Genomic DNA, 24,786 nt, shown 5'->3' with positions numbered 1-24,786 from the left:
ACTCAAAATTAATTATATTCTAGAAAACAAAGAAAGGAAAGAAGATTTAGAAATTTTCAATGAAGCCCAACTCAAACATCCTGTTATTTATTTGTTAATCTTTAAATTGACTTGACAGCAAGCACCAAAGTGAAAGTGATGTTGAGTGCCATGACAAATTTGCTCAAATGCTTATTTTCTGAACCTTTTAGCTGAAAACATTTATATTTAATCACAGTTTAAAACTAGCCAAAAAGGCTGTTTACACTGAATGTAAATGGAAAATACTGCAAAGTTGAAAGAGGTTTTTCTGTTTCTGTAGATGCATTTTTTAAATCCACTTACAGACAAGGGTCCTTGGCACAGTTACAACCTTCTATTAAGGTTAGGAGACAGACAGACATTACCCACTGTCAACAAATGCAATCTCACTAGTGAAAGGAGTGAAAAGCTCCCTAGACAAACGTTAGCATAAAACCTTCTTGCAGTACTTAATTGCAGCCTTCAGAAATAAGAGAGATGAAGTTATCAGTATATCTGAACCATCAGATATATATCTGTATATATATCCATATATCTGAACTATCAGGTGAATGAAGAGGGCTATTTCCTTGTTCAAAACTGAAGGCTGAAGGAGACCCACATCACTCTGGGCACACAGAGGCACAGCTGAAACAACAGCACTTCCCTAAGGGCTGCCATGTTTTCATCTACAGGAGTCAGAAGAGATGAGATGTGGTCTTAAGGGAAGACACAGTTGCCCAGCTGGCAGCTGCTGCCATCCTCTCTTAGCTAGCTTTTGGCAGATAATACACGGCACTGAGCTGAAGCACTCGGCTTAGCAGTGTTTAGGCATTTCTAACACATCTGTTGCGATTTTCATGCCATGCCTGGAGCACCATCGACACGGCCAGGGAAAAGAGGTTTCACCAACAAGCTGAAGTCGGGTGAAGACAGTCCCATGCCACCCTATCACTGGGCACCTTCCTTTCAACATGGCTCACTAGGGAGCTCACATGGGCTCATGGGGGATACAAACCCCCATGCAGTGAGCAGAAAACATTTGAAAATGCATGCATCAATTACAAAAAGAGCTATTTTCAGACTGCACTGCTGCTTGCCCCAGCTGGCTTGAACAGCCAGTGTGGAAGCCAAGGGATGGGCAGAACCCAGGAATCAAGAGGTTGGTGCTGCCACTGGGTCTGGCACCACAGTCCCACCAATAACAGTCTCAGACACTGCTGCCTCTCAGTGCGGAGATGTATCATTTGTGGAAAAAACAGCTCTCCAACAAAAGTCACATGAACTTTCATGTGGGAATGGCTGAGGGCAGAAGCAGACCAGTACAAAGTGGTGCAGTCCCCATCCCTGGAGGTGATCAAATACAACTGGACGTAGCACTTACTGCTGTGGTCTAGCTGACAAGGTAGTGATCAGACAAAGGCTGGAAGTCTTCTCCAACCAAGATGATTCTGTGATGGGAGAAAGGGGCACCAGAGACTTTGTGGTCCAACCACTACCTCCATCCATGTGCCGACATGGTTCCCACTCCACTTAAAGAACATACATAAGTAAGTTCCTCCAACAACCTTCAATGTAAGGTGAAATCTCTCAGAATAGCAAAATTACATTTTTTTACTCATCTCTTTATTTACTTAATGAACAAGACTTCAACTTCTGCCTTGAACCAAAGCATTCCCTCACATACATTTGATTTCCCAAACAGATTACACCTGCTGTGAGCTTAACCTAGATGACATGTTTGGAAACTGCCATGACATCTTTCTAGGACAAAATATAGCTGGTGAAAACAAACTATCTGCTAGAATAATTCTAACATCTGGTTTGTCATCTCTGTAGAATAACTAACCATCTTAAACAAATAAGGAAACTTTGTCACTTTTTCCACTCAGAAATGCATTTCTGCATCAGAGATTTCTTTATTGCGAGTCCTGAAAAACAGAACTTTAAGTCTTGGGTCATAAAAGTTTGCTTTATTATATAGTCTTTTGAGGGTACTGGATTTACTCTCATCAACAGAATGCAAGCCATTATTACATCTTTCATTGCCTTTTTTATAGCCCTATCTCACATTTTAAGCTGCACAAGAAAACAATTTCCCAAAGGATTTAGTTCTCCTTTTAGATGAGGATCTCTGAAAATTGGTATCACTATTACGAACACCAATCCCTATTCTTAAAATCCTAACGCAAATAACAAGCAGCAGTAATCAAAATCACTAAAGAAGTCCCACTGGGTTTTTCTAGCGCATGACCTTGTTTCCATAATCAGAGTTCCAGTATCCCTTTTAGGGCTGCAGAGAGTTTCTTGACAACCAGCACAAGCACCTCCTTCAAATTTTATATTCCCAAGGGCTGAAGAGGAACGTGTAGGAAACAAAGGCATACTGTATGGTGTTGATCTATACTCTGCAAATATTCAGAGTCAACATAAACACACATGCAATGTAACCACTGATACGACAACCAAAATATACCCACTCGCCTTTCCCTTTAATCGGAACCATTTAAGTAACAGAGTTTCAGACACAAACTGAAAATGGTAGGGTTATTTTCAGGATAACAAGTAGATTTAGTACTGAGACAGAGACAGCTATGGTACTATCATACATAAAATTGCCAGAAGTAATTTCAATTCTTATTTATTTTAAATTTAATTTTTATTATTCAGAGGCACAGAGGTTAATTGTTTCTGTGCCACCACCAGCACATCAGAGTTTGCAGAAACTTTAATACAGAAAAGACTTCTGTTAATAGGTTCATCTTCCACATTTAAAATTAATTTGCTTTTCACACTATCAATCAAAGAGGTACCATTATTCCACCTACCAAATCATTAATGATACTACTGAACTCACCAGATGAAATACAATTGACAATCATTTTCATACAAGTTTAGCTGCAGCTTCACAAACACTGGCAAAGGAGCATTTGTAGTATGTTGTTCAAACTTCAGCTGCTCCAAATGCATAAAAACTTCTTAAAGACACAAGTTGCAAGGAGCAGGTGTACCTTTTACCTTCCTCTATTGCTACAAATAAATACTTTCTACTAAACAGATTGCAAGTCTATGAATGAGTAAATGTAAGGAATGGCAGTTCTAAAACTAGACCAGAGAAAGTCTCTCTGCACTACAGTTGGTGGCACAAAGATGAAATCCTGCAACCCAGCTGTTTGCAGTCCCCTTAGCTACTAGAAACACATAAGGCCAATCCATATTCCTGCACAGAGCAGAGAGTTCAGAGAGCCTGAATCCCCTCACACCTTCTCTTTCCAGTTTTGAAAATGGTTACATTTGCCAGGTATTGAAAGGTGACCTATTTGATTTTCAACAGTCACATAAATAAACAAATATAAAAATGGGTTGGTCACATTAAAAATGTATTTAACCACATGCTACCCTTTGCAACATCAAGCAAAAAACAATGGATGTGGCCTGAAAGTTGAACGAAGGACACATACAAGGAAACATTTTTTCTTCCCAACAGTATGAAATCTCAGATCTAAGACTCATCCTTATAATACTACACATTTCCCTGAATTCAAAATAGCTCAGTAATTTCTCAGGATGACCTGCTTTTTTCCCAGTCCATAGAGACCCAGGGATTTGAATTTTTTACATTTTTTTTAAATGTAATGAACAAATTGCATTTTCAAATTTATTTTCTTGATGTAACTGCACAATAACAATCCTCCTCCCTTTTGCTCATTTTTCTCTGCATAATGAAATATTCTTCTAAATATCAATGGGTAAAAAAATACTTTTGGACAGAGATGTTGAAACAGAGCAATTCCAAGACAGGACTTTTAAAAAATCATTTAGCAAACAGAAAGAGCAACATGGAATACCATTCTGGCTCAAAAAAAAAGTGACCCTCAACTCAAACAACTGGTCATTTATTCCTGTGAAGGAGCAAAGCTCTGAAGATGTGAGCTCTGCTGCTGCCAGGGGAAGACAGCGGCATACTCCATGTCTGGTACCTGCATTGACACAGCATTCCCAGCCAACTCACTTTTTTATCTAAGCTGCCTTTGGAGAAACTACACACCATGAAAACCTCAGTCATCCCGTAACCTGGCACACCATCAAAGCCTCCTAACACACAATTACTGTGCTTCATGCCTTTGGACTTTTTTCCCTTTGACTAAACAAAACCCCCACAATGGAATAAGAAAGTTTCCAAGAGAAATTGTGTTTGACAGAAGATCAATGATGCAGAGGTGTTGGAAGGAAAAAAGCCAATGCTGTTTTGTGTACACCTCCAAGCTTATAAATGGCTTGCTTTTAAACCTAGATGCCCCTTCCCATCAGATCAGCATTTGATATTATTAGTGAACTGGGAAGTCTGAGGTCTTCTTTAATCACATTAAGGAGTTTGCAATTTCTTACGCAATACAGTGACTTTATCATGCTGCCTGTAGTTATCCAGCCAGTCCTCTAGCTTTTTGCCTTGTTGACAGTAACGCTCAGTGGAATCTGACTCCCCGTGTCAACAACACAAGCTACATATAAATATGAATAACCTACCAAGCAAGCACCCAGCTGTTGCTTTAATGCATTAGCACGTGTATAGTTATGCACATGCCTAAAAGGAACTGCCATAAACCTCCATAAAGAAACAAGTAAGCTCTTGTGAGTGAAAACTGTAAGCCTGCCCATAAATCTGAATCCTGCTAGTCATCACTTTCAAGGCCCAAGCTAGCATGACAAAGCCTTTTCAAGTAAGGGTCTAAGTGAATCTGAAAGAGACACACTTTATTCACCTCTCAGGATACCACAGATTTTTAAAGCAAGCTTTAAGGGAAAGGGAAGCAACAGATAATAATTGACTAGAGCATTAAAGAAATAAAATTCAATTCCTTTCAAGCTCCTGTCATCTAAGTTTGTCTGGATCTCCTTTTAATACCTTTTAACAACTGCTCTGTGAGCTATTAAACTAGGGGAGTCCAATGTCACAGCACTTGTGTCCTGTCAGCCCTTTAACTCTGTATGTAGATCCTGTGCTACTTCACCTGTGGACTTGGATCACTCCAGAGAGATGCCAGCAAGCCAGTTTCTTGCATCTAAGTGACAGTATGTAAATTCTGTCCAAGTGTACATCCCCAAGGCAACTGAAGCCAATCACCTCTAAATGGTTGCCTTCTCTGCTGACATACTCAGCACATCAGGAAGCAGACTGACTATAACTGCTCCTTTTCTCTGGATTGGCAGCCTGTCCCAGTCCTCCCACCTCCCTCCACCCTGATCCCCATCTAAATCAGTTAGCCAGAAACCAAAACATACAGATTCTTCTACCCGGGCATTTCAAGCATTCCAGAAACAAGTTTCTCCGTGCAGATCAAAAGGGCATAGTGTATGCCAGATGGTACAATGGTCTGCCTCCCTGCTACAGTGTGGAAAAGGACTGAGTCCTTCCAGCAGTACCACAGAGGTGTCTCACCATTCACTGCCTTGAGGCTCCCGCTAATGCCATCGCTGTGCTGCCGCTTCTGTGCATTCTTGAACTCCTTCAGTGATAAATAAAGGACCTTCCGCACCACCCTCTCCTCTGACCAGGGAATCCCATCACTGTCATCCTAAAGGAGATAGAAACAGAAAGGAGACGTTAGTTGCATGTACCTGAAACAAAACAAAAATCCAAACAAAACCAAATAAACCCCCAAAGCCTACGGCTACACAGACTATTTTTAATTCATTGGAAGAGGAAAAAAAAAAAAAAAAAAGAAAAAAAAAAAAAAGAAGAAAAACTGAAGAAGAATACCATGTAAGAAAATGCAACCTGATCAGCTCTAGCAGAGAACAGAAACATTAAGTATTATCAGGTCAGAGCATTAGTCCCTCTAATCCTTTGTTCTGCAAACAGCAGTAGGCATATACCAGGTGTTCAGCAGGAGGTAAAACTTAATTGTTAAAGTCCTTATCATTAATACCTCACGGAGAAATTTATCACAGCCAGGAAGTGTTCTCCCAGGTAATTAAGAGGAGGGGAAAAAACCCCAACAAAACACTAAAATGAATGATGCAGAAATTGAAGAGGCAAGTTTGGTGAACCAACTTCTCTTGTTGCCATTTTGGCCTTCATTTGTGTCTCTTGGCTCAGGTTATTTTCTTTCTGGTTTAGTGTTTTGCATTAATTGCAGTGTTATAATGATGTTGTATATTGACAAAAATGAAGTTATTCTGAATTTATCTGAGCATAAAGCCAAGTGGAATTTGGCTTATGGGGCATATATTTTCTACTTTATTTTTAGGAGACAAATACTAATTTATCAAAAGGAATACCAGTCTACGTCAAATTTTGTACTCACTTTAGACAAAAGATTAACTCCCTGGAAAAGTATTTCCCTAAAGCCTTTATTATTCAAATAAATTAAGTCAGCAAATTGATAAAAAGACGTAAGTGACATAGGTAAGTCATCATATTTTCATAAGCCCCATAATTGTCTTGGGGTCTTTGGAAATCACTATTAAAGCATTCTTGCCCTTCAGTTCCTCAGGGGCTACATCATTGCCAAAGCAAAAGATTAACATTTCTAGGCAGACCTTAAGTGGTAAGTGTACCACAGCGTACTGTTACTGTCACCTCACACCGAAAACTCCACAAGCCCCATCAGCAATCCCCACCAGGAGGCAGGAGAGCTTAAGACCATCCATGTGCCAAAGAAAAGATGGACACTGCCAACTTCCAAAAAAAACCACCATAGTTTAGGGTGACCAGCGATAGCTTTTTCTTTGTTCCTCTAGTGACACATTGGCATTCAGCTGCTGAATTGTGATCAAAAACATTTCCATCCCTCACATTCCCCCCAAAAAATTCTAGGACAAATTACTTGGCAGGGGTTAAAAAACAAAACAAAAAAAAAAAAAAAAAAAAAAAAAAACCCCAACAACAAAAAAAGCAACAATGAGGGCAGTGAAAGCAGCCAGCATTTTGGCAGCAGGATGTGCATTTCACACGAGGGACAAGCTACTACACTTTGAAGAAGGCTGAGCTATGCCCAGTGAGTTTTAGAGTACAGGCAGCTCTGGGCCAAGAAATCAAACTTGTAACCCAACACCCACAGCAACCAAAAAGCGACAAAAAAATCTCTCAGCAAGCATTTTAAAAGGAGTAGTACGTCCAGTTATTTTGTCAACAAAGGTTTACACAAATAACTGGCTTACCATTTTGCTGCCAACATAGCTTCAGCCCTAACCAGAAGCAACATGAAACAGAGAGGGCTGCAGCCCAGTTTTAACAAAGCTTGACGAAGGATGCCCTCATTTACATTCCCTCCACAAACAGCCCAATGGGACATCATGTTCACAGAACTACTTAAGTCCTTAAGGGAGTCAGGCTCAGTTAGGAAACAGTCATAAGCACCTCCAATCCTGTCCATGTTATGGACACAGTCCTGCGGACACTACTCACTCCCTTCACTGGCATTCGTAATGGAAGCTGCACAAAAACACCCATCAGTTCCTGACTCACTGGCCCTTTTATCCTGGTAAAAATCCAACAAAATTAAAAAAAAAAAAAATAAGGAAAAAGAAAAAAAGAAAAAGAAAAAAAGAGAAAAGGAAATCATAAAGAAATTAAATCCACTCTGTCACAGCGTATCCCTGCAAGGAGCACATGGCATCATTCGTTGCTTCAACAGTGACAGGGTGAAACCTGCTGATAGGACTGGTCTTTAAATCAGCATCTGCTGAGGACAGAACCCGTGCCCAGGCACCAGCTGGCTACAGCCCCTCCTGTGGAAGGGAAGGAGGCCACCACAGCCCCTCCTGTGGAAGGGAAGGAGGCCACCACAGCCCCTCCTGTGGAAGGGAAGGCACAGCACTGCACACCAGCGGCATCTGGTCTAGGCCACCCACCTGTGAAGCACCTGGAGTCATCTCCCTCTCCCCGGGCAATGTGTTGGGTCTCCCCAGGCAATATGTTGGACGCAAAGGATGTTGCACAATCTGATACACAATTTTCTGGCAGCTAAGGTGTCTCCCTGGTGCCAGCAACATTCAGGACATGGTCCCACCAGCCTGGGGGCTGCCTGGGCATTAGTGCCACCAGCCAAGCGATGGGGCCCAAAAGGTGGAAACTAAGGCCTCAGCATCCCCTGAAGCAACTTCACACAATTCCTGGAGCTGTAAAACTCCAGATGAACCATACTGGCTTCATCTGCCCCATGAGACAGTAGTGCTGCCTCTAGAAATGCACATGGAGAGTCTCTCCCCTTCAGAGCCTCCACCAGCCCAGTCGTGTCCAAGCTGCAGCCACTGACCTGCATGCACTGCTCTGCAGTGGGCTTCCCCTGCACACACCACCCAGCTTGAAAAAAAAGTCCTCAAGTTCTCCAAAACCATGTGCTATCCAAGGTCAACAAAGTAAGGGGTTACGCTGCTGCCAATACCTGTATTCACATGGTTCCATATTGCAGAAGCAATAAAAAGGTTTCACAATCGCCAAGTGCATCTTCCTATGGCACAAAAGCAGCCAAATGCTGGAGAGCAGCTGACTCAGAGCACAGCTGAGCCACAGCTCCAGCTCCTGATACATTTAACCATAATTACATGGGTCAGATCGCCTCTGCTTCATCACCCCAGTGGAGAGAGAGTCGTTGTGTGCTCGTGTGCCACTCACACCACCACCAACTGCAAGAGTTATCTCACTCTAGCAAAACACACACACCCCCAAAACTGTTTAGAAATATGGTCAAGTGAAAACCTTGAGGAATTTAATCTATGTAACCTTTCAACACCACCCCGCCACCCCCACCCCAAGCTCAAAAGGACTGACTCAATTGCTGCCTTTAAATATTTCCACAGGGAGTAGAGATTTGTTAATAGATGGCTCTCAAGGCTGGCAGAGATGCCTATAACACAGTCCAAGAGCTGGAACTTGATTCAGAAAAATGTAAGACAGAATTAAAGAACAATTTCTGCAACTGTGCAAGTAATTAGCCATTGAAACGACTTATGGGGAACTAATGGATTGTCCATTATTGACTCAGACCAAAAAAGGGACTGAATAACATCTTAAACTGTAGGTTCATCACCACAAGCCCACAACCTTCACTGTGCAGGTTAGTTGAGATGATTTCTGCCTCCCAATATGACAATAAGATTATCCTATAAACTCAGAATAAAACTAACAGACACAAACAGCCAGAGGAACCCTGGGGCAGAATTAAGAAACACAACTGTATCATTTCCTTTAAATTAAAATTAAAAAAAAAAATCATGCCATCTTCTTGGTTATGCCATTCCAGAGAACCATACATTATACATTTATGTCTGAACTTCAGCAACCATGATACATGTTTAATCAATATATAATAATGATACATATACACACACACATCAATACATAATGTGTACAGATTTGCAAAGAAATCAAAATGTGCACCACCTGTACCTTTCACCCTTCACCTACACCTTAAGTGCTTGTTCCCTGCAGTCCAGCTGCCTGATGTGCACATGTGGCCTGCACATGGCCTTCCTATTTCCAAAATTATACTCAAATATTAATTTTTTAAAAGCAGAAGCAAGAGGCAGGCTTAACACCACCTCCTGGGTAGGTGAAATGTCATCCTGAAATCATGAGAGCTGCTGAGCTCCTTGAGCGGCAGCAGCAGCACGACTCAAGCTTCTCCCTTCATTCATTGCAGATACAGCATTCTTCAGCCAGGCCCAACCCTGCCTTAAGCAAACAGGAGCCATAGTTCACAGGGTAAAACAAAGCTGGAGCAAGGGAGAATACATGCACCACTCCATGTTATTTGCTTTAATTTTTATGTAAATACTTTTACAGCAGTGATGGTTTTATTTGAAAAGTCAGGACTTTGTAAGGTACAAAGATACTTATAAGCATGTGTGTTATGACTCAGTGAGGCTGGCACGCTTCCAGCTCTCTCTTTGGGTCTTTCCCAAGCACGCATCTCCTGACCTTATTCTTCATGCCAGGTTGCAAAAAGCAAAACAACAAAAACAAAAGCTCCTTTTTTCTTTTTCCAGCACTGCATCCAACACTTGGTTAAAATCACTGTGGCACCCAATGCCCTAAATGAATATACTTTCATGGTTCAACAGCCCCCAGAGAGTCTTTCCTGCAGATGTAAGAAGGTCATTTTGAAGGAATGGGAAAAATAAACCACGAGTTTCTACCCTTTCCTCAAGGATATTTTTGAAGGAGAACTATTTCAAAGGGTGGTTTTTACTACATTTATGGCAACATTAAAAAAATATGTCTTTTGCATGAAAAACAGACAACACATTTTCATAGATCATACTAATTACTTTTCAGCTAAAGGACCGAGATGGAAATGTTTGTTTACTAGATTAAGACTTGCGACAGGTTTTTGCCTTTTGGCTGTATATTATCAATGGAAAACAGTTATACCTGTTTTTCTCTAAAAGTCAGACCAAAGAGGAATTGGTGGAAAACTCAGATTCACCTTCAGAGGCTGAGAGAGATCCTTCCATGCAGTCTTGAGTGAGTTACTGCTGCTAAGCGTGATTAGCACTTATTAGCAATTACCTTACTCATTTACAAAGCCTAATTTCTCGGTATGTGTATGGCACAGAGCGAATCTCATGAGGAAGTGGCAAGTCTTACTGCTGTATGAACACACATACTTCCCCTGCTGCTGTGTTAGCAGAGGTCTCCATGGTATCACAAAGTTCCATCAGCCTCCTCAGCACCCCAAACGCATATGGCAGAGGGAAACCCCACTGCTGACCTGTCCTGTAACCTCCCTGACAACCTGCAGGACCCAGGGGGTTGTTCCACCACCAGACAGCAGAAGCTCTTTTCAGCACAAACTCCTTGCAAAAGTTTGAACTTCCCGGGTAACAATTTGAAACCAGACTGTAATATATTCAACTGAAGCTCCATAAATACAGATATCTGGCTCATTCTGGCAGTTAAGTTATGCTGCTTGGACTTCTTACAGCCAAGCAGAGCATGGTACAAACTAGTTATACTCATATATATCCACAGTAATATCCTTGTAGTCTTTCGCTTACTATCAAGGTCCCTCCACTCCCTTCTCCCAGAATAAAGTTCACCCTTATTTAATATTTAACCTTCTAATCAAGTTTAACTATCCAGAGAGGATGTAGCAGTTTCTCATTTAAAACAAACTGCTTATATTCAGTGAGAAAAAATAAAACCTCATGAATGGCTTAAGTTGATGAAGATTGATACAGCTTGGAGACTTTATAGTGGAGTGACTCATGCCTTCTGGAAAATGTAATCTGTTCTGTCTAGTTTAGGAAAATAGGTCATGTTTTTAAAATGTGCTAACTAACATGAAGAAAGGGGAAATTTCCTTTATTAATGGCTCTGTTTTAGCATTTAAGTTTATCTGGTAATTATAGCTACTTTTTCCCCTGGTACTTCCAGAAAACTTCCCCAAAGAACTCACTTTATATTACAGCTCTTGACTTGAAGAACCAATGTTATCATGGCAAAGAAAAAGTGGAAGAAAACAAAAATCTCTCTTCCTGCCTTAGCACTTCTACAGCTTTCATGCCCTGCAATCTCCTATTGGTCTGTACTCTTTCACTGCCTTCTGCTGCAGCAGGGACTGCATTTCCTCCTTTCAGATGAATTCTGAAGAGCAGCATGGGAGAGAAATGCTCTGTTTTTTGGGTCACTAAAGGCCTTGGGCACTTTTAAGCCCAGTGAGCTTCAACCCGCTCATGCAAAAATACATTATAGTAGAAGAGTTACAGTCAAAATCTCCAAATACAAGTCATTCCCAGAACTGAAGCATAAAAATATAGTTCCTATATTTATCTTAGGCCTAATAATGAAATAATTAAGAACAGTTGGTTTGCAAGTTAGTTGTTTCTTTTACATAAACTTAAGAGGCCTTGATGATGTTTCTGCACCTCTAGAAAACTATTACTCAGTATGAAACTAGTGAAAGCTTACAAGCTGTCAATTGTTTCCCATATTGGTCTGCCAAGATAAACACCAAAAAAAAAAAAGATAAAAAGAAAAAACAAATCCAGAGTAAAGAAAGGTCTCAAGTTTCCTAATTTATTGACTTAGAAGTACAACTTCAACTCGAACCATCTCACTGATAGCACTGACTCCACAGCTATGACTTTTTTTAGGCCAGATTAGGAATCTAAACAATTTTGCACCCTAAGCATCTGAGCTTTGGGACCTGACATGAACCAAGGGTGGTAGTGTGCTGTTGGAAAGAGGTATGGAGGTGTAATGTAATTATTCAGACTGAGGCAGTGGTTTTGATAACCAGCTTAATTCACCTGGCATCATATTGGATGCACCTGCTCCAAACCCTATGCCAGCATTAGCCCTTAAGTGCCTATTTGACCAGTTTGATCAGAAGAGTGAAAAATCTCATTCCAATACAAGAAAAATTACTGTCTTCATCCAGACCAGCTTCCTTATTCCTAACCACATGACCAAATGGTGACTTACTTCAGGGGCAGAGAAAAAAGTGATTTTTTTTTTGCACAGCAACTCACACTTGGAGGGATGCAAACCCATCACGACACTGAAACATGATAACCATGAGAAGGGAGGGAATCACAGGTATTCAGGAAATGAAAGCAACCTTGCTGAAATACAACTACTGCGAGCCCCAAATATCTCACTGTGTTCTGATGAACTTTACCCACTTTTTAAGAAATGGATTATATACTTTAGAGAAGTGAAAGAGAAATATAAAGGGGGGCAGGGCATCTGTTACAAGGGCAAGGCCTGCAGTGATTCAGGTAGGTCACAGCCTGACAAGATACAACTTTCTGTCTGACCATCATTTGTAGACAATTTAAGCCTGAGCAAAAGCTCTGACTTGATAAGCTCTGACCAGGTTCTTACCTGGTGCTCTCTTCAAATGAAGGGAACACCTCCTTAAACATACATTGAACGAGCTTTGAAAAGGTATGCTGTATACAAATACATCCCTCCCAGGCAGAAACCAAAAATAATTTAAGCATCATTTCCTGAGTTCGTGAACTGGTCTAAATCTTTCTTAAAAGAAAAAGAAACCAACCTGATGGGTGATGTTTACACTACACATATTCACTTCTCTGAAACACCATGAAAAAATGTATATTTATCTTTGATTACATAGTACAAAAAAAAAAAAATACAGCTGAAATTGGATTAGAAACTTCTGCTGAAAAACAATTTATTGCATAACACAACTCTGACAGCCTGGGTTTCTGGCCACCAACTGAGCCTTTATAAAAATCTACTGGGCAGCTGCCAAATCAGCTCTTTGAGTCTTGGCATGTCTGACATCTGAGACAGTAGTCAAGGCAGCCACATGTCCCGTGCCATCCACAGGCCCACACTTTTACAGTTAAATGGTACTGTCAAAGAACAGAGAAGTATGAGCCATTAAACACAAATGGTAAAAAAAAATCTCTTGCAGCTTCAGATCTGACAATTCTGATCATGCTGCAGAGGACCAAGAGCCACAACAGGATTTCTTCTTTTTCACAATCTGGTATTAATTTGAACATAAAAGTAGCTTAAAGGGGGGGGGGGGGGGGGGGGGAAGAGAAGCAAGAAAGGTATCAATCTCCAAAAATGTCTATACACCTAGCTGAAAATCACTACCGTTTATAATTTTCATATTCCAAATATTTTTACTCTCTCTCCAGTCCTAATTAAAACTCTCCACCCAGTACAATTCAGATAGACACATAAAACCATGTATGCAAAGAGTATTCAGCAGCTCAAGATAATTAAATTCAAATATATTCTTTCTAATCAATTTCATTTTGATTCAGTTCATATTTTTATAAAGATGTTCAAGCTCTAGAATGCAGTCATATGAATACAGTCCAAGAAAAAGCATTTTCTGCAGTTTAAATGTCTGCTAATAAGACCTACAGATATCGATGGCTAATGCAATCCTGCTGCATATTGCTAATTATATTAAGACTTTTTTCCATTCTCACCTAGAAAGCCTGATCCTCAAACTGAAAAATACTAACCATTTTTGCATGCCAAAATAGTGTATAGGTAGTAGGGAAGAGAGAAAGATAAAACTGGTGTATTATAAATTTGCCTTCAGTATTTAGATGGGAATTTGAAGAGATCTAATTTTTTGGTGTCTCACAGTGTCTGAAAGGTTGGTCAGTGGTATCAGTATTTTAGAGAAGCTGGAGAACTGTTGATGTGTTTAGCATCTATCCTCACATGTACAACAGGAAGTCAATGTTTACACCAGTTCTTTCGTAGGACTGTGTTACCTGGATGCTGAAGCCTTGCCTATGACACAGGAAAAGATTTGCTCATCTCTCTGTTTTCTAGGACTATAGTAGTATATGTATGTGTGTGTGTATATATACATATCAGTAAGCAATAATGTGCACCTGCAAACACACTACTCAGATTGCTCCCTCAGTCAAGTAAGTACACCAGCCCAAAGCCTATATAGTTTAGATACATTGTTTAATAGAGCTGTGCCCACCAGGAACCTGATGCCTTCTAGCCTTGAGGCTGCGAGTGGAAGACCTCTTGAAAATCTGGGAAAGACACCATATCCCTGCTGGATGACTCTGTACTCACCCCCTTTTAAACCTTTCCAGTATAAATGGTTTTCACTGGTTTAAAAGAACCAAAGAGGAAATTTTGGCTCATCTGACTGATTTTGATGGCACCATAGCAGCTCATGCCTACATGAGTAGCTCCACCACGGAAGCCCTGCAAGAAGACCATGGCTAGCAGTGAAGAGCACGGTATTGCCACAGCTGGGCTGTGGCAAATTCGACCCACAAAGTAACTTGCACTGTGATGGACCCGCAAGTTAGCATAAATGTAACCCAAAGCAGGTCTGGGTGATGCAATGAGTCCCTTGTCTTAGCTTGGAAATGTTCAACTTGATTTCTTCCCCTTTCACGTCAGTCTACAGGATGTCTGTATTTCAGGCAATCAGGTTTAAAAATAAATTTAAAGGAAAAAAAAAAAACAAAACCAAACCTGGTCAATCTTTTAACCCAGGGAGGGATAATGACAGTCAAATATGCTGAACCTACTGCTGGGAAGCCTCAGGATACTGGTGCCTGCATCAAATTTACTGAGCGTGATGGGGAACCAAATCAGTTGAATTGACACAGGCTCCTGGGACGGACACACTGATATTGCACTAGAAGTGCGACATGTTGATTTTACTTGATGTACTACCCAAAAAGGGAGATTTCTATTAGACTAATTTTGTCCTTGTTTATGTTCCCAGCTGGAAGAATATCCTTTAAAGCTAGGAGGGGAGTATCCATTGAAACTGGGAGATGTAAATTAAACCTATACTCTGTGCTTCTAAGCCAATTAAAGGGCACGTATGAGGAGACATAAAGCTACTCTAAATGTATTTTCAGGTCATTGTAGTTATATCAGTAAATTTTCTGCACAAAGATAAGCTATATAAGCAGAGGCCACCTACACTCTAAGGCTTTCCCAAGCTCACTCTTCAGTATTAAATACATCTGGCTTCCAAAACATTACCCAGCAAAAAGTCACAAATTCCAGACTGAGCAACACCAAACTGCTGCTTTGCCACTTGCAAGCTCCATGAGACCTGTTTGAGTTGGCATTCAATCCCCTCATCCCTCCTCCATTCCCTGATCAATGGCAACAGTCAAACTTTACTGGAGATATTAGAAGTACATCAAAGACAACCATTAAGCTTTTAAGTGCACTAATTGACATTTTAGCACTTACAAATCCATCTATGTGTTCTATCATGCAATTTAAAAGATTTGATACCCTGCCTGGTAAGAGTTCCCTGTGTTTTAAAAGGGTAGAGGGGGATTTTCAAAGCTATTTTTTTCCCTGAGACAGGGTTTTAGAGAATTCAAATTACAAATATAATACATTTCAAGAAGTAACACATTTCACAAATTTAAGAGCTCTTCCATAAAAGCTGTAAATGGTATCACAGCTATAACTCACAGGCTTCTAAACTCCAGTGAATTCTGCAGCTGTTGCAGCACGTTGAAGCCAAATCATTGTTACCTTCTCACCACCACAACTGAAAATCCCAACTATGATATTACTAACTGCATGGTGCTACATGAAAAAGAAGAGGGAAAAAAGGAACCCCTGTGTGATTTTGCAGCTCTTTTTTTTCCTTCACAAAGCCAACATAAAACAGATGCTAAAACCATGAGAGACTGCTTTAGGTTTTCCTGCAATGACTATCCTACAACAGGATCCAGGGAAGCATTTCAGAACAACTGTCCCATGGATGCTGTAAAATCAGAGGATATGGCACTCACCTCCCCAGGTATGGTGACTTACAGCAGACAAGCCGCTACCCACGGCCAAGCCCAGCCTCTGATAACAGAAGAGCATCTCAATGAGAGCAGGTCTGGACCCTTCTTCTATTAACGTCACATACCAACATGTTCACCTTCTGTTCTGTTAGAGGAATTCTCATGCAGTCCCAATATTTAAGGCAACAAGAAAGATCAAATTAAATTCCCAGGGTTTTAAGCCGTTCAGTTCATTGCTAGATCTATTTTAGGGTCTGAGGCAGCCAGCCACCCCCACAGAATCTGCGTGCTAAACAAGGCTTTTGACAGGCTTGTTTATACCTTCTGCAGCAAAGGCAAAACATTACAAATCAAAGAACCAGGAGACAAATACAGTACTGTGCATAAGAGAAACCTCAAAAAGCTAGCCAGCAGCAAACCTGCTGCTCACTGAGCCCTGCGGAGCAGTATGAGATAACACAGGAAAACAGGAATGTATAGCTAAGTAAGAATAGGCTTGTGCTGTACGTATGCAAACATCTGCAGGCAGGCCCTCTGAAGCACACATCCATCAAAAAAAAGCAGATGCAGAATCACAAAAAACGGAGTAGGGAAAAAAGTACTCATTTTGTCCAAAAGTACCATGGAGGAAGGCCATAATTTAAGAATTCCAGTTTAAAGACTGCAGGGGACTTTACGTGTCTGGTAAAGTAGTCTTTAGTACTGACTTTACTGGTAGCAGAAAAGCAACAAAGAAAAGAAGGAGGCATGGGCAATGTACAGTATTTCTGAGGCTGGGATTTAAATGGAAATGGCAAAAGCTGCATTTTGAGGCCTTACACCACACAAGTCAGTTGCCTCAAATCCAAGTCCTTCCTTAGGGAAAGCAAAAATCACATTTTCCATTCAATTCTTCCCTCTGTGGAACATGTGATATGGATGGAGTCCATTTTTCTCAGTGACATGCTCACTGTGAACTGTACAGGCCATACTTCAACAAACCTGCCGCATCAGGGAAGCATCTAAGATGTATGTTAAAATTACACGCAGAAGAAATTCAGCAGTACACCTTTGCTACTGTGTTCCTTTAAACCTTTCACCTCTTAAACTGCAAGTTCAATGCCAGATTATAAACATCATAAAAGCTCATAAAACCCAATCATAAACCTGCCAGTTCATTTCAAGATTATTTGCTCTTAGCCTTACAAAAACATCATAAGCAGTACAAGAATTGCATCATTTCTCTGCAAACTCTCCAGCCCTTCATCTGCATCAAGCTAAGGGATGGGCAAGAGTTACAGCCTTACCTCAGAAAGACTTTTGCAGGTGATTTTCACAACACATCACCTGCCTGCTAAACCATCAACAGCACCATCCCCAACATCAGCTTCCGATGAAATAATCTGCTACTTCACTTTTCTCTCACAGAATCTAGCTTTGCATGTTACCACCACAGCTGATCCAGACATGAAAAAACTTCTGCAACCAAAGGAGTAAATGCAAGGCTGAGATTTTTTGATAACTCTGTGGTGCCCCACATAGCAGTGCCTACCTTCAGCCCTCCCAAAGGCTGAGCCAGGCACCTCTGCAGCTGCCCAGGGAGTGGGGCAGAAGCACAGGCTGATATACATCTCCCCACACATCATCAGCATCAGGTGCTGGTTGTTTGCATTAGCCCGCTGTAGGAAAAGAGGGGGCACTTCATTATGTGGGCTGGATTTCCTGCATGACCAGCCACATCATTTCAGTCCTCCCAAGGGAAAAGACGGTGGGCTTGATGGAAGCTGTCTGTTGCTTCTCTGTAGAAAAGGATAGTTTTAGTGCAATGAAATTGTCATGGGTGTCTAGACAGAGCAGGGCTTATCAAAAACAGGTTTCTGCCAAAACATTGCAGGAACTGGCTCAGTTGTATCTAGCAACACCACACTGATGGCTATGAAGACCATTTGCAATTGAGTCTGTGATTGTACCCACAGTACCGATAATAAACTCAACCCAAACTTCACACTTTAAGCACACAAACCACTCTGGTTTTCAGCTGTGCTCTGTGCTTGCAGAAGGCAAAACAGGGTAGCCAGAAAAGAGCAGGAAAAAAATGAAGACTGGATTAGAGCAGCCCTATATTTTTAGGTGTGGATCAGTCTCTTGGCAAATGAAGTGGCAACAGAGAAGCATTCAGGCAAGTTTAGGAGCTGTGGTTCTGTTTATATTAGTTTGCAGTCTGTTGAGTCTACTGTTTTGTTAGTTCATTCAAGAGTAATGGTGGAACTGGAGGCTGAATGCAATGATGGATGGGGCAAAGCAGATATATCACCCAAAGAGGGAACCTCCTTGGCTATCAGCCTCCGCTCCCCGTATAACAAGCAGACCAGCACCATTCCTGTGACACAGTGAGCAGGCAAAAGATTAACTACCTGTAATTTCTGCCCACTGCAATTCTTTATCAAAAGGCCATGACAGATACAAGGAGGAAGAACAGACTAGTGATGGTTACACTCCATGTTTTGGATAGGCACAAATTTGGTATCTCGATTTTCCTACTGGAGCAGTCTCAGATGCACTGGGCACGTGATCACATCCAGTCATGTTACATGAATGCAACACCCTTTGAGAGCAGCAGCTCCAACAGGATGTAAGGATGGAGCTATGTGTGCCTTAGGAGAGCAGATCATGCCGAATCCTAATTAAATTAAAAAAAAAAAAAAGTGTAACTTGTTTAAATGCCTTTGCATCGCTGAGTGACCTATTCCTCCCTGTGACTCCTGCATCCTAGCCATTGCAAGTCACTGCATACAGATGTAGCAGCAATGGTATGGCTTAATCAGTCAATGTTTTCACAACACATATTTCAAATATTAAGCACTTATTGAAGACTTAGAAGTTACTGTGTAAATATTTGTATTATATTATACTGCTAACGCTTCCTCGCCAACTGTGGAATTTTAAATCTATCTCGTCTGATAAAGCTTTATTTACATATCACTCTGCTCTCGATACTCAAAGTGAACTGACTAAATTTACACCAACTCCATTGAAGAAGTACTTGTCAGGAAAGAGCAATTCAATGATTTTCTGTCTCTGTTGTATGACCAAATAAGACCATAGGCAGTCATGTGGCTTGTTTTGGGTTGACATTAACTGTTTTCACTAGGCAACAATGCTCCCAGGGAAAGCATTGCACAAATGCACCTTGCTCTTAAAATATGATGCAAGCAGCACAGCCTACACTGAGAGCTATGTACTCCCAACAGAGTCTCTGCTCAAAATCTGGGAAGCTGCTGGTGCCCACTGACCTTACATCCACAGCACTGCTTCAGTCGCTTTAGCCCTGTAAGGCGCTCCCAGGATGCTACAATGTCCTCAGGCTCCAAAAGAGTCCCAGGGATACTGGACCACAGGATTTCAGCTATCAGTCACACGAGGAAGTAAGCAGAGTTTCAGGTCAGACAGAGTACCACCTCCCACTACTTCACAAGAGGGGAAGGCCATGAGAAGCTGCTAAAGCTCAGATAAGCAGTTAATGCTTGGCAAAACATGATCAACACGCAACCAACAGCAAATGCAAACACCATTATTAGTCTCAAAGTACCTTATGTGGAAAAAATAGCCACCAAAATGTGGTGAAGTTTTTTTCTATTTCTGAAAAAGATGACATATTTAAATGGCCTGGTATTCCAAACAAGCTTTAGGAAGTACCGCGCAAACCCCTTATCCCATTCCTCCCCTTCTCCCCCACAAAAAACCCTAAAAAGCAAAAGAAAATTTATGGGACTTCATATCAACTCCAACAGTTGATATCAAGTTGATCATCACATCATATCTGAGAACCCTGAGTGTCCAAAGCACTCACAGTATTGAAGAAAATTCTGTAGTATGATAATCATCTGTTTACTCACTGAATCCAACTCGCAGGTTTATTCTTTATTTTACACACTGAAGGAATATTTACTCTCTGATGAACTTAGCTAGACTTGCACAATCATATGTTGAAAATGAAAAAAAAAAGGTATTGAAGTTACATGCTACCTTTCAACAGCTCTGCCAGCTGGCAATATGCCATCAATTGTCTGTTCCCTACCTGACTCAAAAGCAGAGGAGACTGCTTAATAGAAATTCACTCAATTTCACCTTGTTTACTTCAGGTTTAAGAAAATGGCCGGGAAGAAGATAGGTTAAATATTTTTCCTTTTACGAATATTCTCCTTTCTTAGTAACAAGCTTTTAGTTTCAGATCAAATTTATGACATTTCTAATCTAAAGTGTTATGGAAATTGGAATAACAAAGTAGAAAAGGATATATTAGAAGAATTTTCCTTACTTCCAAAATCTGAACAGTATCATACTAAGAAAAATACAGTACCTGCAAGCATTCTGTATGTGTTACCACCAAGCCATGCATTCAGTCATTATATGTGCATTTATATGTGAGAAATATGCTCCGCTTCCACAGAAAGTCACAGGCACATATAAACAAACTGTGGGAAGCAACAGTTTTTTGTAAACTGATTTATTCAAGAAAACCAAAATTCAGTATGTGTCACTTGCACACAAGCCTTTACTCTACCTTTTGCTATGTGCAGGAAAGGACAGACAGACATATACACAAAGAAGTACATGACACGTGTTGCCCCATGAGCTGCTGGGTCTCAAGTCTCAGCCAGCAGAGCTGAAGCTCTCTGTCGCTCACAGCCCCCTGACAGTGGGCCAGTTCCCTTGCCCCAGCCTACTACAGATAAATAAACAAGGACCACATTGTACACAGACATCTGTCCTTTTATTTTCCACCTTACCAGTCAAGAAACACTACTAATACAACAATTACTTAACTATATAAATCTGAGGTTAATAAGAAGACCATGCTTTGAGTCACAATATCTACTTTGCCATCGCAGAACTAACTCTTTTTTTCCCTACAAATAAATGTTATTATTCCGAAATTGAACCCTGAGTGGTGAACTAGTAGCTGTCTTTCTTAGACGCTTCTATACATTAAGTGCTTTGCATTATGGACAGATCATCTGCCTATTCACTAAGGAAGGTTATCAAAGGGATGCTGTAATCTCATTTAGCTCCCCCAGCATTTACCTTCTACAGCCAGTCTTGGATAGCAGGGGGGAAAACCCCAACCATGCAACAATAAAGCTGGGACATTTCAAATGTGGAATGAGAAAATATTTACTTCTCAGGTTAGAGATCTTTTTGCTCCAGCTACCTCACCAAAAATGTATGGTGCCAAAAGTATGAGGAGGTAGAAAGAGATTTACAGATTGGAAATACTTTGAAATGTAAATGAAAAAGGCAGCAAATCAAAATGCTGTGAAAGTTACTTAACAGTTAAACAACCCAGTGCAATTTACAGCAAAATTCATTGGGTAAAAATTTGGATTCATGACCAAAAATATACACAAAGACCATGGCAATGAAAAGGAGGATAAAAAAAGACATAAATCACAAAGTTTAAAAGCAATCATTCCATTTGCACTTTTTTTCTGTGTTTCTGGCCTGTAACACTTGTCAGGGATGTCAGTCTGGTAAAATTCTCACAAAAAAAAGCCCTACTTCCTATAATAATAAACCTTTTATTCATGTTGCAGAATAGGTTCTGAGCTGAAAACTACTGGAACTTGGAAAATGGACAGGAAAAACAAAAAGCTCAAAATTCATCTTCAGAAGGACTGAGAAGGGCACTAGGAGAAAAACAAACAGTTACTGGTGCAAAAAAAATACATTTTGCATCAGTCAGGTAAAAAACATGAAATACGAATTCTAAAAATACAGTTAAGAGAAATAGTAAAAAAACCCCTGACAGTAGAGAAAGCTGACCAGAGTCTTCACTTTATGCAAGACACCAACCTGAGGAACAATTTTTACCTCTGGGCAATAACCAGCATTTGGTGTACAGTGTGCTGTAAGTGGAGACCTACGGAGAGGGGAAGAGCGGGAAAGCAACGCTGGGTGAAAGGCCAGCGCAGTGTTGGGAAATCCCCGGCATACGTCTGAGTGTGCAGAACTAAGCCTAAAAAATGAAGCATCACAGACCTCAAAGCATTTAATACTGCAAAGTTGCATACAGCATGCCACTGCTGAACACCATGTCCAGTTTCACCCACAAATAAATCGTTTTTATGTGGAATTTCCAGGAAGTAATGCATGCTTGTCTGCTCTTGCTGAAATTAGTCCTTTTCTTTGCACTGCAGATATGCCTAACTAGAAACATGGCTGGCCTAGGATAAGCACTCAAGGACACAGAACCATCTATGATGCAGATGGCACCATGACCTATTTCCATAATAAATCTTATTTTAATTTAGGAAACAGTTTTAAGATCCTGGACACGTTAATTACTGTGAGGAGGAGATGCTTGGGGAGAGAGACCCATCCATTGCGCCTGCAGGTGTTGGCACCTGCACAAGAGGACCCTGCACACTGAGTAGGGGGCAAAGGGGCCAAGCTCAGGGGGGATCAGCAGCCACCCAGGCAGTGGGATGAGTTAATGACAGACACTGGCACAGCTGGAGGTAGTCGGCATGCTTATGTTTGTTCATCCTGCACAGTGCCACGGCCAAGGAAGAAAGGACAGAAGGAAGGACATCAAAATGGGAATACAGAAAAGGCTACCAAACTGTCCTCAGGACTGGGTATAGAATGTGGTGAGGCTGTGGCCACAGCAGTGGTCCTGGGCCAGCATGGGAAGACATAAACCACAGAGGGATATTGAGAAGAAGGAGACCCATGCAGAAAATGTTTTCACCATTCTTCTCTACAATGCATCTCAAACACCTCAAATGGGTTAATTCCCTCAAATTTATGTTATGGCATTTCTCTTACATGAAAAAGAGAGAAAGCCATGTTTCTGCTTGAGCAGCAACTCAAGGTGCCATACCACCTTGGGACCAGGGCAGTGAAATTTCACTTCTCAGGGACAGAGACTTGCTTATCCCTTCAAACAAATGTGTGCCTCCAAATGAACTCTGCAGCACGCGGTCCCAAGGGCCACCATGACTGAATGGCCACTGTGTCTGAGTGCTAGAAACCAACCCCACTGCCCAAGCCCACCACTGCTCTGCTCCCAAGCCCAGTCACGCGTGGCAAGGAGAGGCAGGGCACCCATCCCGCTGAGGCATATGCTGTTGGGGAGGGAGGCTCACAAAAACTTGCCCTATGCACACAAGAGCCCCCCCTGCAGAGAAGTCCAAACTGGTACACGGGAAACAAGCCCAGAAAGGAGGAGATTAAATGGCTTCACTTGATTTTTACTTTGTTTTCCCTACTCTCCCTCTTATCTCTATTGCCACACATAGGCAATAAAAGGAGTTCGAAACCAAAATCAATTAGTAAAGAGAACCACCATGTCTCCATTTTAGCCAAGAATCTTACATGGTCCAGCTGCTGCATTTAAGAAATAAAGGTGGGGTTGCTTAATTACTCATTTATCAGAATCAGCTTTGGGCACTGCTCTGGAAGCATGGGCACTCTCCCATTCACTGTCAGGGAAAAGGCAGGATTATACTCTCAGAAAAGCTTCCCCAACTGCCACACCAAGTGAAACTCAAGTAAAAAATTCATCATACACACTGTGTTCACAGACATAAATCTGAGCTACTCAAACAAGTTGCTTTGTGAGCAACTGAATTAATGAGATCTGACTGCATGTGAACTCCTGTGCTCAGCTTCCCCAGTACCATGCTTGCTGCTGGCCAGCACACAACACCCAGTGGCCAGGAAGGGCCACCAGCCTTCCTCCCACTCCTCAGTTCAGCTACACCACTTAGAGGAGTTACCTTTGTAAATCATGCCCCTGTGTGCAATTTCCTGGGCATCTGCTGATAGATTACAAACTGGCTGATGAAGGGCAGAAGGGTGATGGGAGCATGCTAGTCTACTCCCCACGCATGATACCCTCTTCCTTCATTGGAATCCTTGCCTTGCTGCTCCATGCATTCAGCCTCATGCTGGCTGTCATTTCCTCAGGCCCTTCACCAGCTTTCCTCCTTGCTAACAGAGCACGCTGGATTTCTGCTCATGTACTCCTAGTCTCCATTGAAAACAGCATTCCAGATGTCTGTGAAGCAGCTTACACTTTGTCGTAATTTTCCCAGATTTTCTTCCAAAGGCTTGGCAGGCATCTACCAGCATTACGCCTCCAGAAGAGGAGGAGATGAAGAGAGGAAAAGCATGCAATTGCTAGAAAGCTCACAAAACCAATGAAACTACCTCAGCTCATCTGATCTCAGCATTATCTCTCCCCTACAGAACAGACTCTTGGTCCAGCCCAAAATAATCCAATAGCACAACTGCAAACAATACCTGCAACTGTGTACTCTTACAAATATCTGCAAACTAAGTCAAAGATCTTACAATTTTATGAATGGAAGCCACAAATTTCCAATAACTTCACCGTATTTTTTGGTGTGTACTTGTCTAAATGCAATTTATGGCTGTTGCTATTTTAGTTTCAGCTTGTGTCAAGTCCAGCTTTCTTTTCCTTCTCAACAGAAGGGGAGAATACAACATTTGAAATATTACCCTAAGTTTCTGAGTAAGGTGACCTAATCCTACAAATCA

At 41.3% G+C, this 24,786-nt stretch overlaps 1 protein-coding gene across 4 annotated transcripts in view; it reads right to left on the bottom strand.

Annotated features, from left to right (window-relative positions):
• JARID2 (jumonji and AT-rich interaction domain containing 2) overlaps positions 1-24,786 on the bottom strand; it is a 211,329-nt gene that overhangs the window by 114,053 nt on the left and 72,490 nt on the right. For 3 of the 4 annotated variants that reach the window (XM_053967043.1, XM_053967034.1, XM_053967053.1), the window contains exon 2: positions 5,441-5,576. Coding sequence is in view for 1 of the 4 variants with exons in the window: in XM_053967034.1 (XP_053823009.1) it covers positions 5,441-5,576 (136 nt within the window). In the remaining 3 variants the exon portion in view is untranslated. Of the gene's footprint in view, positions 1-5,440; positions 5,577-10,433; positions 10,469-24,786 lie in introns of those variants that run through there. The other variant, XM_053967062.1, reaches the window with a different exon arrangement.

This window comes from Vidua chalybeata, chromosome 1 (genome assembly GCF_026979565.1).
Source record: "Vidua chalybeata isolate OUT-0048 chromosome 1, bVidCha1 merged haplotype, whole genome shotgun sequence".
Classification (NCBI taxonomy): Eukaryota; Metazoa; Chordata; class Aves; order Passeriformes; family Viduidae; genus Vidua; species Vidua chalybeata.
This window is presented reverse-complemented; position numbering and strand designations above follow the sequence as displayed.